At 37.4% G+C, this 15049-nt stretch overlaps 1 protein-coding gene across 1 annotated transcript in view; it reads right to left on the reverse strand.

Moving 5' to 3' along the window:
- Positions 1 to 15049, reverse strand: part of LOC126191349 (lysosomal acid glucosylceramidase-like) — a 195643-nt gene that overhangs the window by 55705 nt on the left and 124889 nt on the right. Inside the window, exons 6-7 of the mRNA XM_049932188.1 lie at positions 14729 to 14889; positions 12523 to 12760 (exon numbers count right to left, since the gene is read on the reverse strand). Coding sequence (XP_049788145.1) covers positions 12523 to 12760; positions 14729 to 14889 — 399 coding nt within the window. The remainder of the gene's footprint in view (positions 1 to 12522; positions 12761 to 14728; positions 14890 to 15049) is intronic.

Below are 15049 nucleotides of genomic sequence, written 5' to 3' on the forward strand. Positions count from 1 at the left end.
AAACTATATCCATTGAAGAAAGCAACAAGTATGAACGTCATTTTGAAAATTAGAAGAGACTATTTCACAAAGGTAGGAAAACCAAAGAGCATACATTCTGACAACGGAGCACAATTTACTTCCAAACTTTGAAAAACATTTATTGAGGATGAGAAAATATACTGTATTCAGACATCTGCTTAACACCCATCAGGCAATCTGGCTGAACGTTAAATGAGAGAAATAGGGAGATTATTCACAACTTATTGCAACAAAAATTGTTGGATAGAGTATGTAGACAGCTTCAAAGATATACTGAACAGCTTACAACATTCATCTACTGGGTTCTCCCCATATGAAATAATGTATTACGAGAAACCACAAAATCTGATCAACAACTTAATTGTATTCCCAGCATATAAGGCTATGCATTCACAGGAAACAGAAGTAATAGTCAGGAAAGTAATGGAACAACAGGGGAAACTGGGAAAAAACAAACATGATAATAAGTTGAAACCTACAAATTTTAAAATTTATAATCTGGTCCTGGTGAAAACACATGAAAAATCCAAGATTATAAGTAATGAATTAAAGAAATTCTTTGACATCTATATTGGTCCATTCAAAATTCAGTCTATGCCACACCCAAATGCCTACAGGTTAGTGTATCCAAAGTCTGGAAGGTTATTTGGTCTATGTAACATAACTGAACTGAAATCCTATAAGCAAGTGTCAACCATCAAGAAAAAATGAGATGAAGAAACTGTCCTCAGGAGGAAACATCTTTGTGTCAAGTGCGTAGAGAGCACTAGGTCTCTGAGCTATGTAGCATTCTATTTTTCTTCTTTTCATTTTCAGATGCTGCATCTTTTACTCATCTATAAACCTGTAATGAAGTTAGTTATCTCTTACTGAAAATACTATCCATTCTCAGTAGTGTAAGTTTTCTGTACATAATATGACTATTATGTGACATTATTTGAGCAATAATTTGAAAATGTAAGTTGTGTACTAAATTTGACTTTCTTACAGTAGTGATTGACCAATAATTTATAATTATTTTGTAACTCTAAAGATGTGTAAATAAGCATGTCACACAATAGTTACTGCTATAACAGAAACATAAGTGAAAAGGATATTTTAAAACTAGTTCATGAGAAATGAGTTGTGTAAAACATAGTGAGAAAGTTATGACAGCTTTGCAGAGATGAGGATGATAATAGGTTAAAGTGTGTACTATGTATATAATAAGTATTGTAAGTATTGTTAAGAAACTACTTTCTGGCTATCACACTCTGCGGACAATCTGTATTAGTAAGTAATGTTTACATTTCCTGCGCATGATATTAGCTTTATGAACCTGTGATGATGTTCAGGAGGTAATTGGTGGGACAATATATAGTCCTGGGAGTAAAAGACAATTTTCTAGATCCATATGTGTGTGTACTGTACTGTGTATAATATTTATTGATAAGTTAGTGTTAGCATTTTTAAATGACATTATAGAATTTGGGAGTATATAAGATAATGGAGACTATTGTAGTTATATTATGTAGAGCATGTATTTGGTTTGTGGGAAGGGATAGCATGAAGTAGTTCAAAGGCATGGTCATGATTTTATGAATTTGCTAATGAGATGAACAAATGGACAACTGTAAAGATGTACATGTGTTACTAAATGGACAAGTTGCACTGTGCCATAAGACATTTTGTGAAAAGTTTGTTATTACAAAATGGTGTAATAACGAGCAGTCTCCGAGCTCGTTTGATATGATAAAGAGTTAAATGAGATCTGCGGGGGGGGGGGGGGGGGGGGGCATCAAATATATTGTATAGTGGAATATACTGAAATATTAATCAAAAAGAAAGGATAAATATAATTCATTTTTGGTTCATTGACTTCAGTCTGTATATAGCTAAATCTTTACAGTTTAGAGACATTTAATTTTGTGTGATTTTGTTTGTAAATATTCTAGTAGTATAGGGTAATAAGTGAATGCTATTGATATATTCATACCTGATGTGACCTTAATTGTAACCTACATTAGTACTTTTGAGAAATGAGTTCATCCCTGTTCCTACCTAGAGAACTGTATTAGTAAGTAATGTTTACATTTCCTGTGCATGATATTAGCTTTATGAACCTGTGATGATGTTCAGGAGGTAATTGGTGGGACAATATATAGTCCTTACTTCACCTGGAAGTGAAAATTAAAAAAATGTGAAACTAATAAGGGACTGTCCTATTGCAGCATAGAGACTGCCAGAAAAAGAGGGGTTGCATATGCAAGGTGGACAGCACAAATGGACTGATGATTGTGAGATGCCAATTCGTTAAGAAGTGCAATGTGAACCAGTGACTGGAGTGACAGCTAAGAAAAGAAAACAAGAAAACTTAGATTTTTTTTCAAAGTTGTGTTTATGTATTTAGCAGCCATTCATACAAGTAATACTTGCAAGAGAGGCGGGGGATAACAATACAGCCTTCCCCAAAATTCATATGAAATGTCTGATTCCACCTTCTTTTTTTTATATGCATCCAGATAGTTATCAGACAATTCACTGCTTCCTAAGGCCTTGTATGTATGTCTTTTTATGTATCATTATATTCCATTTGATAAAAAAAAAACTTGATATTCATTGCGAAAGGGTATGGAATGTTCTAGAGGAACACATATTCTCAGCATTATCAAGAGATTGTTTTCATTAACAAAATTATGTACAAATGCTGGATTGAATGTATAATAAAGAAATTGAAGGGATAAACATTTGGCAGAAAATATTAAAATGCTGTGGAAGTGTTGGCAAAGGTGACTGGCACCTCTAATTACCATAATTACAATCAAGTAATGAGTTAACACAAAGAACTTCATTATCTTGAGAAATGACTTGAAAGTTATGAGCAAGCGATGTATTTTCATTTGTTATTATTTTTATATCTTACTCTGCATTTAATAGTCCTTGTAATTACATTTCTAATTAACTCTCAAATTGTTTACATCCCAAAATTTTGCAATTTCAGAATTTGAGGCTATATTTGTAACTTTCTCGTATGCAGTTGGATAAAAGTAAGATTTGTAATACCATTACATGTTAGTAACCAAATCCAAACTGTAATTAATTATGTAACTAAAATAATATGAGAGAAATTATTGTAATTAAAGTTCAGAATGATTTAGAATTATTTGCTTATGGAAAACTAAAGATATTACTAGAAAAGATTGTTATTCAAATATTGTATTTTATACCTTATTCGGCTGTAACATCACTTCCTTTATGTTTTGTAAATTTTAATTGTAACATTTAAATTATACAAAATTAATAATGGAATATTTTGTGAGCGACTGTTAAAATTCTATATAAGGGAAACCAGCGAGCCTGTGAGTCAGTCAGTTCTTATTGTTGAGTCTGCTTGAGAGTCTGTTTGTAAAAGAGATCAGTGATGTCTGTGAAGTGCTTTGCTTAAACGTGTCAAGAATGCAGTTCTGTTGTCAATAAATAATAAGAAGTTGCAAATTTATTTTCTTTTATCAAAATTAACACCAGGAAAAGGTTAAGTAATTTTAAGTAATAATTAAGAAGAATGTAGCATCATTACACAGTTCCAGTACAACATCTGAGGTGGTAGATGTCTAGCTTTGTGGTTCTCTCATCATCATCAATCAAGCCATGTATCTGAACCCAGAAAATATGCAGGACCCTACCCAGTGTGCTGTGTCTGATATTGGATCCACAGCCTTCTTTCCACCAGTGGCAAGAGGCAAGAGCAGGCCACCATTGCTTTCTATCTTTCTGCTGCTGGATCTGGGAAGGCTTTTCTACCATCATGAGCATCCAGAACTGCACCACAGTCTTCACACCAGGCCATGCCCATCTCATCCTTCACACACCAGCCAGGACAGTTTTCAACCTATGGGCCAATTCAAGGGGAGAAGAATCTTGTACTCCCACTGAATGTACCATTAGAGCACTCGATATAATTAAACATATGTCCAGCAATATCACTAGGCAAGATGCAAAAGGATACAAATGCTGGCATTAGGTTTCATGGAAAAACAAGTAAGGTCTGCCCCAGGCTGCCACAACCTCATTTATCAAAACCAGCTAATGCTTACAGCAATTTTTTTTATTTTTTTTTTCGTCTACTAATGATGAGGCTTTGCTTCATGGTTTTCTCCCAGACTGTGATTTTGACTTTGTTTTTACCTACTGTAAACTTTTTGCTAACGAAGGACTGCTTTCACTTGTGGTCGATGGTTGGTGTTTTCAGTGAATTAAATGATGGCACATGGGTGACCAAAAGCATAGTTTGCATCAAAGTGCTCCCCAGTTGAACCAACAAACTGTGTTCTCCAGCACTGACACACACATTATTCAACAAATTTTTAAATTACTGTATTGACCACCAGGTATTCACCTCCTAAAGCCTTTTGATTTGTGTATTTACAGAAGAATCAAAAACTATTACTTTCTGTGACTTAAATTTATATGAATTGTGCTTGATAAAATCTGTATTGTGGAAAAAGCAGATTTACAAATTATATGGTCTTGACCATATAAGAAACAAAGCTAAACAAACTACTAACAATTTAAGCTTTCAGTCAAAAGGCCTTCTTCATAAACAGAAAGCACACACACACACACACACACACACACACACACACACACACACACACACACACACACACACAAAAGCACAACTCACTACACATATGACAAGACCACTGTCTCTAGCCACTGTGGCCTGACTCAGTCGGCCATGTTTGTGTGATTTGTGCTTGTGTGAATGTGTGTGTGCCTTCTATGTCTGAAGAAGGCCATTTGGATGAAAGCTTAAATGTTCAGTAGTCTTTTCATTGTTCCTGTCTGTGACTCAGTGGTTCCCCTATGTGGTCAGAAGAACTCTATCTCTTTGATAATATTGTTATTATTCAAGAAATAAAGATGTCATAGTGTAATTTGCAACTCCTTCTTGAGTTATCACTGTGATATACATAATTCAATTTTGTAGTGAGAAAGATTGTCAGTTATAAAGGTCATAATTGAATAAATGTATTGTAAAGTCGTGGTCAGCACCCCTCTTTTTGATACGAGTACAGCAGGAGGTTCTTGTAGGCACTTCACACTTAATTCTGAAGACCTTTTCCCATATGGTAAATACATTTTTATGCTAATGTGTCACCCTAAAAGGCCTCTGTGGATGGAATTAATCAAAATCGGCAGACTTTGATATACTGATATCCAAAGTATTGAGAATTATCCAAATGGTACACACTGCTGAATGCAGTTGTTTCAATATTTAGAGGATGTGATGTTTCCATCTACCCTTGTTATTTAAGCTTACCAGACAAAAAATTAATCACTTCAAGGAGACATCATTTTAATACCATATAACACCATGTCTAGCCTTGACAATGGCCTGAATTCAGTGAGGAACAGAGTCCATAACTTTCTTCAGGTATGCTATATCCAGCTGAAGCAACTTATTTGAGGATCACATCTTCTAGAGTTACCAAATTATGTGGATGTTGTTGCTACGTTACACCCACTGCGCCAAACAGCACCCCTCATTTTCTAAGGGAGTAGGTAATTTAGTGGGACAACCAAGATAGAATAGTGTGTTTGATTGTTTGTCAAGCAAGGAAAATGTGTGTGCACCTCTGTGCACACAGCTATAGACGTTTAGAAAGGTGGGAGTGTGCAGCACACACAACTTATAATTGTAGAATAAAGGACAATACTTGCTTTCCAAAAATGTTGAAGAAAACATCTTAGTTTATTTTCATGGTAAAATGAATGACTGGGTCATGTTAAGGCATGAATATCTATCCTAAAATATCAAATATCACAGAAGCACCTTCATCATCAACTACACCCTAAACACATCATAGACAAAATGCCTCATTTGGTTGTTGGTGCACTCAACACCTTTCAGCATTTAAAAAGGTAAAATAGCAACTTTTTGCACACCATCACATGCCTCAAGTCAGCTACTGTCCAGTTTCTGTGTTGTTTGGACCACTGAAGATACACGTCTTTATACGGCTCAGAAATAAATGGTCTTTTGCAGGGCAACTGACATCACATGTCTATTTCAAGCAGTTTCTTTGTGATTTTTGTTTGGAAAGTGGTTGAGTTGGATGTGAATTCAGTGAACAGCAGCAGTTCCTGTGACATTTTATAACAACTGTCGTTGATAAAACATGACACTTGTGTTTGTCCCAGTAAGGTTAGAATTTTTTACAACCACTATTCTTATGTAATTTTGCATGACTGCAATTGGTACACTATTCCTGGTAGACCAATGGAGAGTCTGCACTATACACCAACAAAGCAGTCAACTTCATTCACAGTGTGCTGGTTCCCTTACACATACCACTTCACTGCCATGACTGCAGTGGAGGGTCATATGGTAACATGGTACAGTGTGCTCTTTTAAGATGTGGCTAATATTTTGACCAGGGAATTTATTTGAACACCTAGGAATTTTGACCAATACTCTCTCCATATATACTGACCTTCTGGTGCAGTAAGAATCTCCTGTTGGCTTTTATGCTCAGCATAGCATTGGATGTAGTTGGTTTTTCTGTGGAGTATTGTTAGCAAATTTACTGTGACCCTGTTCAGAATATCTGCAAACATCTGGCTGGCTTAGTCTGTAGAGCAGTGAGCAATTTGTTAATAGTCACAGTGGCCATGTTATTTGAAAATATTCTGAAGTAAGTTGCTTGCTTTGTTAGAGGACAAATGTAGATTCACACACACACACACACACACACACACACACACACATTGCCTTTGGGTTAAGATTTTAGCCAGTTACTCACTTGTCCTCTGATTCCATTTCTCAAGAAATGTCATGTGACTGGCAAAGTCAAAGACTTTTGAAAGAAATATGTGAAACAGAAATGTCTTCTTCTGTGAGTATTCCAAAACATTATCTGTCACTTTAAATATGACTTTAAATGCAGAAGTAGGTTTCTGAATGCAATACTGGTTTTTACAAACAATATGGAAGCTGTCAAGATACTTCACAGTTCTGACAGACAGTCATTTTTCAAAGACTTTAGATAATGTTGTCAAAAGAGAGATGGAATGACATGTAACTTCTGCACCACTGCATTTTTTTGTAAACAAACTTCATAGCTGAAGATTTCAATGTGTCATGGAGGACATCTTGAGTCACTGAAGTTTTGCGAATTTAAATCAAAACTTTACTTCACTGATTATTGCAAGCTCTTAGCAATTTACCTGAAATATTGTCTACAGTTACTGGTCTTTTGCTTCTTAAAGAAGTCATAGTCTTTCTTATTTCATTTACTGTTGTGAGAGCTGTACTTATCTGTTCTAATAAGACAGGGAAATGTTCTTTCTGTAATTATGTGGATGGTGGGGTTTCAGGTTCCGCTGGATAGGTCAGGAGTCCACTACACGCAGCAAGCGGCTACACGGGTAGCAGGGGTTGTGTAGCGTGGACTGGGCGATTTTTTAGGTTAGATGGCCTCGGGCAAGTACAGAAAGGGCAACAGCCTCAAAGGGTGTGGGGCAAAGTCAGGACATGCGAGGGCCAAGCAGCAATCGGTATTGTAATTGTAAACTGTCGAAGCTGCATTGGTAAAGTACCAGAACTTCAAGCACTGATAGAAAGCACCGAAGCTGAAATCGTTATAGGTACAGTAAGCTGGTTGAAGCCAGAGATAAATTCTGCCGAAATTTTTACAAAGACACAGACGGTGTTTAGAAAGGATAAATTGCATGCAACCGGTGGTGGCGTTTTTGTCGCTGTTAGTAGTAGTTTATCCTGTAGTGAAGTAGAAGTGGGTAGTTCCTGTGAATTATTACGGGTGGAGGTTACACTCAACAACCGAGCTAGGTTAATAGTTGGCTCCTTTTACTGACCCCCCAACTCAGCAGCATTAGTGGCAGAACAACTGAGAGAAAATTTGGAATACATTTCACATAAATTTTCTCAGCATGTTATAGTCTTAGGTGGAGATTTCAGTTTACCAGATATAGACTGGGACACTCAGATGTTTAGGACAGGTGGTAGGGACAGAGCATCGAGTGACATTATACTGAGTGCACTATCCGAAAATTACCTCGAGCAATTAAACAGAGAATCGACTCTTGGAGATAACATCTTGGACCTACTGATAAGAAACAGACCCGAACTTTTCGACTCTGTAAGTGCAGAACAGGGAATCAGTGATCATAAGGCCGTTGCAGCATCCCTGAATATGGAAGTTAATAGGAATATAAAAAAAGTGAGGAAAGTTTATCTGTTTAGCAAGAGTAATAGAAGGCAGATTTAAGACTACCTAACAGATCAAAACGAAAATTTCTGTTCCGACACTGACAATGTTGAGTGTTTATGGAAAAAGTTCAAGGCAATCGTAAAATGCGTTTTAGACAGGTATGTGCCGAGTAAAACTGTGAGGGATGGGAAAAACCTACCGTGGTTCAACAACAAAGTTAGGAAACTACTGTGAAAACAAAGAGAGCTTCACTCCAAGTGTAAACGCAGCCAAAACCTCTCAGACAAACAGAAGCTAAATGAGGTCAAAGTTAGCATAAGGAGGACTATGCATGAAGCGTTCAGTGAATTCGAAAGTAAAATTCTATGTACCGACTTGACAGAAAATCCTAGGAAGTTCTGGTCTTACGTTAAATCAGTAAGTGGCTCGAAACAGCATATCCAGACACTCCGGGATGATGATGGCATTAAACAGAGGATGACACGCGTAAAGCTGAAATACTAAACACCTTTTTCCAAAGCTGTTTCACAGAGGAAGACCGCACTGCAGTTCCTTCTCTAAATCCTCGCACAAACAAAAAAATGGCTGATATCGAAATAAGTGTCCAAGGAATAGAAAAGCAACTGGAATCACTCAACAGAGGAAAGTCCACTGGACCTGACAGGATATCAAATCAATTCTACACAGAGTATGTGAAAGAACTTGCCCCCCTTCTAACAGCCATGTACCACAAGTCTCTAGAGGAACGGAAGGTTCCAAATGATTGGAAAAGAGCACAGGTAGTCCCAGTCATCAAGAAGGGTCGTCGAGCAGATGCGCAAAACTATAGACCTATATCTCTCATGTCGATCTGTTGTAGAATTTTAGAAGATGTTTTTTGCTCGCGTATCATGTCATTTTTGGAAACCCAGAATCTACTCTGTAGGAATCAACATGGATTCCGGAAACAGCGATCGTGTAAGACCCAACTCGCTTTATTTGTTCATGAGACCCAGAAAATATTAGATACAGGCTCCCAGGTAGATGCTATTTTCCTTGACTTCTGGAAGGCATTTGATACAGTTCTGCACTGTCGCCTGATAAACAAAGTAAGAGCCTATGGAGTATCAGACCAGCTGTGTGGCTGGATTGAAGAGTTTTTAGCAAACAGAACACAGCATGTTGTTATCAATGGAGAGACGTCTACAGACGTTAAAGTAACCTCTGGCGTGCCACAGGGGTGTGTTATGGGACCATTTCTTTTCACAATATATATAAATGACCTAGTAGATAGTGTCAGAAGTTCCATGTGGCTTTTCGCGGATAATGCTGTAGTATACAGAGAAGTTGCAGCATTAGAAAATTGTAGCCAAATGCAGGAAGATCTGCAGCAGATAGGCACTTGGTGCAGCGAGTGGCAACTGACCCTTAACATAGACAAATGTAATGTATTGCGAATACATAGAAAGAAGGATCCTTTATTGTATGATTATACGATAGCGTAACGAACACTGGTAGCAGTTACTTCTGTAAAATAGCTGGGAGTATGCGTGCTGAACGATTTGAAGTGGAATGATCATATAAAATTAATTGTTGGTAAGGTGGGTACCAGGTTGAGATTCATTGGGAGAGTCCTTAGAAAATGTAGTCCATCAACAAAGGAGGTGGCTTACAAAGCACTCGTTCGACCTATACTTGAGTATTGCTCATCAGTGTGGGATCCGTACCAGATCGGGTTGACGGAGGAGATATAGAAGATCCAAAGAAGAGCGGCGCGTTTCGTCACAGGGTTATTTGGTAACCGTGATAGCGTTACGGAGATGTTTAGCAAACTCAAGTGGCAGACTCTGCAAGAGAGGTGCTCTGCATCGTGGTGTAGCTTGCTCGCCAGGTTTTGAGAGGGTGCGTTTCTGGATGAGGTATCGAATATATTGCTTCCCCCTACTAATACCTCCCAAGGAGATCACAAATGTAAAATTAGAGAGATTTGAGCACGCACGGAGGCTTTCAGACAGTCGTTCTTCCCACGAACCATACGTGACTGGAACAGAAAAGGGAGGTAATGACAGTGGCACGTAAAGTGCCCTCCGCCACACACCATTGGGTGGCTTGCGGAGTATAAATGTAGATGTAGAAATTAGTGGATCCAAGTATATTGTAAATCCACATGTGAGATGGATAGTGAAGCAGTCAACATTAGATATGAAGACCACCCGGTATATGATCCAAACACAATACGTAATCTACTCAGTAAGTACTCTCATTTTGATCAATCAGCCTCTGTCATAGGTATGCAAGCTGAGGCATCAAATTATTTCACACAGCATTTGATATAATTTATGGAGATGAATTAACAGGAGACATTTAACATAATACAAAAGCTAAATTACAAAAAATCATCTGGATCTGACAGTATCCTCAGCAAGGAGGTAAGGAAATGTGTGCATGAAATGACCAACATCTTACCTTTCTTGTTAACTGTAGCATTAGAGAAAAAAATATAATATCCAAGTGCCTTGAAAACAAATGTGACTAAGCTAATGCATAAGAAGTTATGTAAGAAAGATGTTTCAAATTACAGACCAATATCATTATTCCAAACCCTAAGTAAAATATTTGAGGCTGTTATCTTATTTCAGATCATTGTCTTCTTCTCAAGGCATGAAGTGCTCACAATTTAGGTAAGACTTAAGCATTATCACTGCTGGTATCAAATTCTTTCATGAAGTACACAATACTATAAAACATGGATTGCACACTGATGGCATATTTCTAGAGTTGAGCAAAACTTTTGATTTGGTAAACCTTGTGCTTCTCTTGAGGAGAGTGAGGGAATACAATATAAAGCAAGCATCAATGAAACTTTTAGTCTCATATACAATGAATCAGAAACAAAGTAACAAAATTAAACATCAAACTGATGGTAAGATTAATAATATTGAATTTCTCTTCAACTTAAACATTATACATTACACTGACAAATCCTAGTCTTATACTATGGTAAAGACTCTGAAGAACTGGATTCTTCTGCAGCAAACAGGGTATTAAAAATAAATAGGATACATATTTCCAAGATGTGGGACTAAAAGCCAATGTAAGCAAATCACTGCTTCTAACATTTGCAACTGGCAACTCATATTACTCAAGTGTAAATGATGTATGTGGTCTAATTACAGCTGAAGTGGACAACTGTAAATTCTTTGATGTCCATGGTGATTGAAATCCCTGATGGATAAGCCATACTACATTGAGCGTAGTAAAGCAAGTCAGAAATTGTACATTAAAAATCGTGAAAATTATGTATTATCGGATAATCTATCCCCATCTTAATTACTACATTGAAGTATGGGTGTATGCTGCAGACACACAACTTAACAGGGTACTGCTACCACAAAAAAGGGAGATAAATTTATTGATGGATTCCACATAAGAGAATCTCATCATGCAGATCTCATACAGCACAGATACTTCACAGTCTGTTCCTTGTGCCTCTATGAATTAAGTACTTTTTGGTCTGTTAGCAAAATGAAGTAATAAAGTGTAGTATACATGTCAAAAACACCAACTGCAATTATAATTCTCCTTCAGACAAAGAACAAAAGTAAAAATTAGACCAGAGTCCATACATCAGTGACTGATATGGCACAATAAGCTGCCACAGTCTCTGGAAACAGGAAACCCTTGCCTCTTCACGTCAAACCATTTAAAAAAAAAAAAAGTAAATTCACTCAAAGACTTATAAAATAACACAAATAAAATATATTTACAACCCAATATAACTGGACAGATAAAACACGTACTAAGTAAGTGGTGGCAGCAGGACATAGACATGCAAAGGTTATGGAATTTCACAAGCTTTCAGAACCAGTGGCTCCTTCTTTTGGCAGAAGGGTTGAAGAGGAAGAAAGGGAGCTGAAGAAAGAGGTCTGGTGAGGTTCAGGAGATGGGGAGGGTTTGAAAAAGTCATCCAGAACCCCAGGTCAGGTAAGACTTACAAGATAGGATGAGAAGGAAATAAGACATAAAATATTTTAAGGTTTTTATGAATAAAAATGCAATTTTATAAAAATGTAAATATGGTACGAAGATCTCTGGTTTTATAAAAATTAGGACTGCTTCTGGTTGTAAATTAATTATACTTGTAATGCTAATATTTGTAAATATTGTAATGAATTTGATATGTACTATTGATTCTTCTAATTAATAGTGCATGTAATACTATAACCCTTGTATATGACATACACAATTTATTATACTCATTACTCCAAGTAAAATTTGTAAATATATAAATTTCATTGCAGGTGTATACCTTGTCTACCACCCAAGCCACATAGGGACGTTGATCATCAAGAAGAAGAATCTTAACATTGCTGTGTTGGGAAGCACGCAGTGAAGGACCCAAATTTTCAACAGTCCACTTTCTTAACCCTTGTGATGTCCAACCAAGTGAGTTAATGTCTAGTATAATACCTATACCATTTGCTGGTTCATTTCCTGTAGACACTGCCCAAAACTCAATACCATTTTCTTTGTAGGCATCAAGGAATCTGAAATGTTGGGAAATCATAATGAAGCAAGTGACTAAAATTTATTAGAGCATCTAATTTAGAAATGAAAATATGATATGCAGAAAAATGAATGTAACAAAAATTATATTTCACAGTATGATACTATGATGAACAAAGAAATATATGAAAAGTGAAATTTACCTCTGTAATGATGTTAGGTCTAATATGATCAAACAATTGAAACTCCAGGTAGGTAAACAATGTAGGAGAACACAAATTGCTACTTACCATAAAGAAGACACGTCAAGTTTCAGACAGGCACAATTAAAAGACACTTTCATTAAGCTTTTGGCCAATGCCTTCATCAGTAAAAGAGAGACACACACTATTCATACACACAAGCAAGCACACCTCATGCACACAGAACCACCAGCTCAAGCATCTCGGGCCGGAATGCAACTATAACGTGGGATGCAAGCAGAAATCTGGAGGTGGCGGGTAAGGTAGAGGAATCGTAGTGTATGGGTGGGATCCCTATTCATCACTGTTGATACCACCACCCTATACATGAACATCCCTCATAGCCATGGTCTTACCGCTACTGAACACTGCCTTTCATGACATCCTTCTGACTCCAAACCCACTACCTCATTTCTTATATACCTTATGTATTTTATCCTAATCCACAGCTACTTCTCATATGAAAGGAAGGTATACAAACAAATCCACAGAGCAGCCATGGACACCCGCATTGCACCCTCCTATACCAACCTTTTTATGGGCCACTTTCCTAGCTTTTCAAAACATGAAACTGCTAATCTGGTTCAGGTTCATTGATGATATCTTCATGCTCTGGACTCAGGGCCAAGACACCCTGTCTTAGTTCCTTCACAACTTCAGCAACTTCTCTCCCATTCGGTTCGTGTGGTTCTTGTCAACCCAGCATGCCACCTTCCTATGTGTTGACCTCCTCCTCTCTGATGGCTCCATCCACACCTCTGTCCACATTAAACCCACAAACCTCCAACAGTACCTGCATGTTGACAGCTGTCATTCCTTTCACACCAAAAAATCTCTCCCATACAGCCTGGCCATCCGGGGAAGGCGTGTCTACAGTGTGAAAAACTCCCTTGCTCAGTATGCTGAGGTTATCACCAAAGCCTTCATAGACAGGCACTGTCCCCCAGATCTAGTCTGCAAACAGATCTCCCATGCCATTTCCCCCACATCCCCCAATCCCCCCACCACCCCCAAGAACCAGCCACAAAGGAGTGTCCCCTTCATTAACCAGTACTATCCCGGACTGGAACAACTGAACCACATCCTACACCAGAGCTTCAGTTAACTATCATCATGCCCTGAAATGAGGGTTATCCTACTCAAGATACTTCCCACCCTTCCTAAAGTGGTGTACCATCATTCACTCAACCTCCACAACATCCTAGTCCATCCCTGTGCCACTCTCAACCCCAACCGCTTGCCACAAGGATCATAGCCCTGTGGAAGACCCAGGTGCAAAACCTGCCCAATCCACCCACCCAGCACTTTCTATTCCAGTCCTGTATTGGGCTAATTGTACAGCATTACTTGTAGCCTGACAAGGCACAAACAGATTTTATGAATTTTACAATAGTTAGTTATTAATTAGATTCTAACAACCTCCTCTCCTCGGCAATGTATTTGATGACTCAATCCACATCTTTGAAGGTTCTACCTGAAGCTATGTTATATGGAACATGATTCATGAATTAATAGTTGTACGAGTGCATTAAATTACATATGAACAAGACTCCTATTTCCCTAGTTTCACATATTACTTAAACACTGCAAATGAATGTTAACAAATGATCTGTTTGGTGCTAACTGTTGTTTCTTTAATATCTGTGTTTCCTTTTTTACTGTTTTACTATTCAAATACATTTTTTCATGTTATCAGTTGTATTAGCCACAAGTTTCTCTTTAGCTACAAACAAAAATTTTATGATTATTAAATTGAAAGATACTGACTTTATATGGTAATCAGCCCATGTCTGGTAATACTGGTCCAGGAGAAGAGAGGCACCCATCAAATCATGGTTTGTTTTCATCCATATGGGTGGACTCCATGCTGCTGCTTTCAACTTCAGGGTTTGGTTCCTTAGATTCTGGGCCCATTTAATCAAAGGCATCTGTGAAAGACAACATTATGTAAATCAAGTCATATGTGATCAATTTATTATAGTATTATTCTACAAAAGAGTCATTTATTTGTCTCTGAATACAATAATACCATGCAGATCTGTACAAATTTAGTATATTAAAATCCTCTGGTTTTAATAAAACTTGTCA

The sequence above is a fragment of the Schistocerca cancellata genome, chromosome 6 (genome assembly GCF_023864275.1).
Source record: "Schistocerca cancellata isolate TAMUIC-IGC-003103 chromosome 6, iqSchCanc2.1, whole genome shotgun sequence".
NCBI classification, from domain to species: domain Eukaryota; kingdom Metazoa; phylum Arthropoda; class Insecta; order Orthoptera; family Acrididae; genus Schistocerca; species Schistocerca cancellata.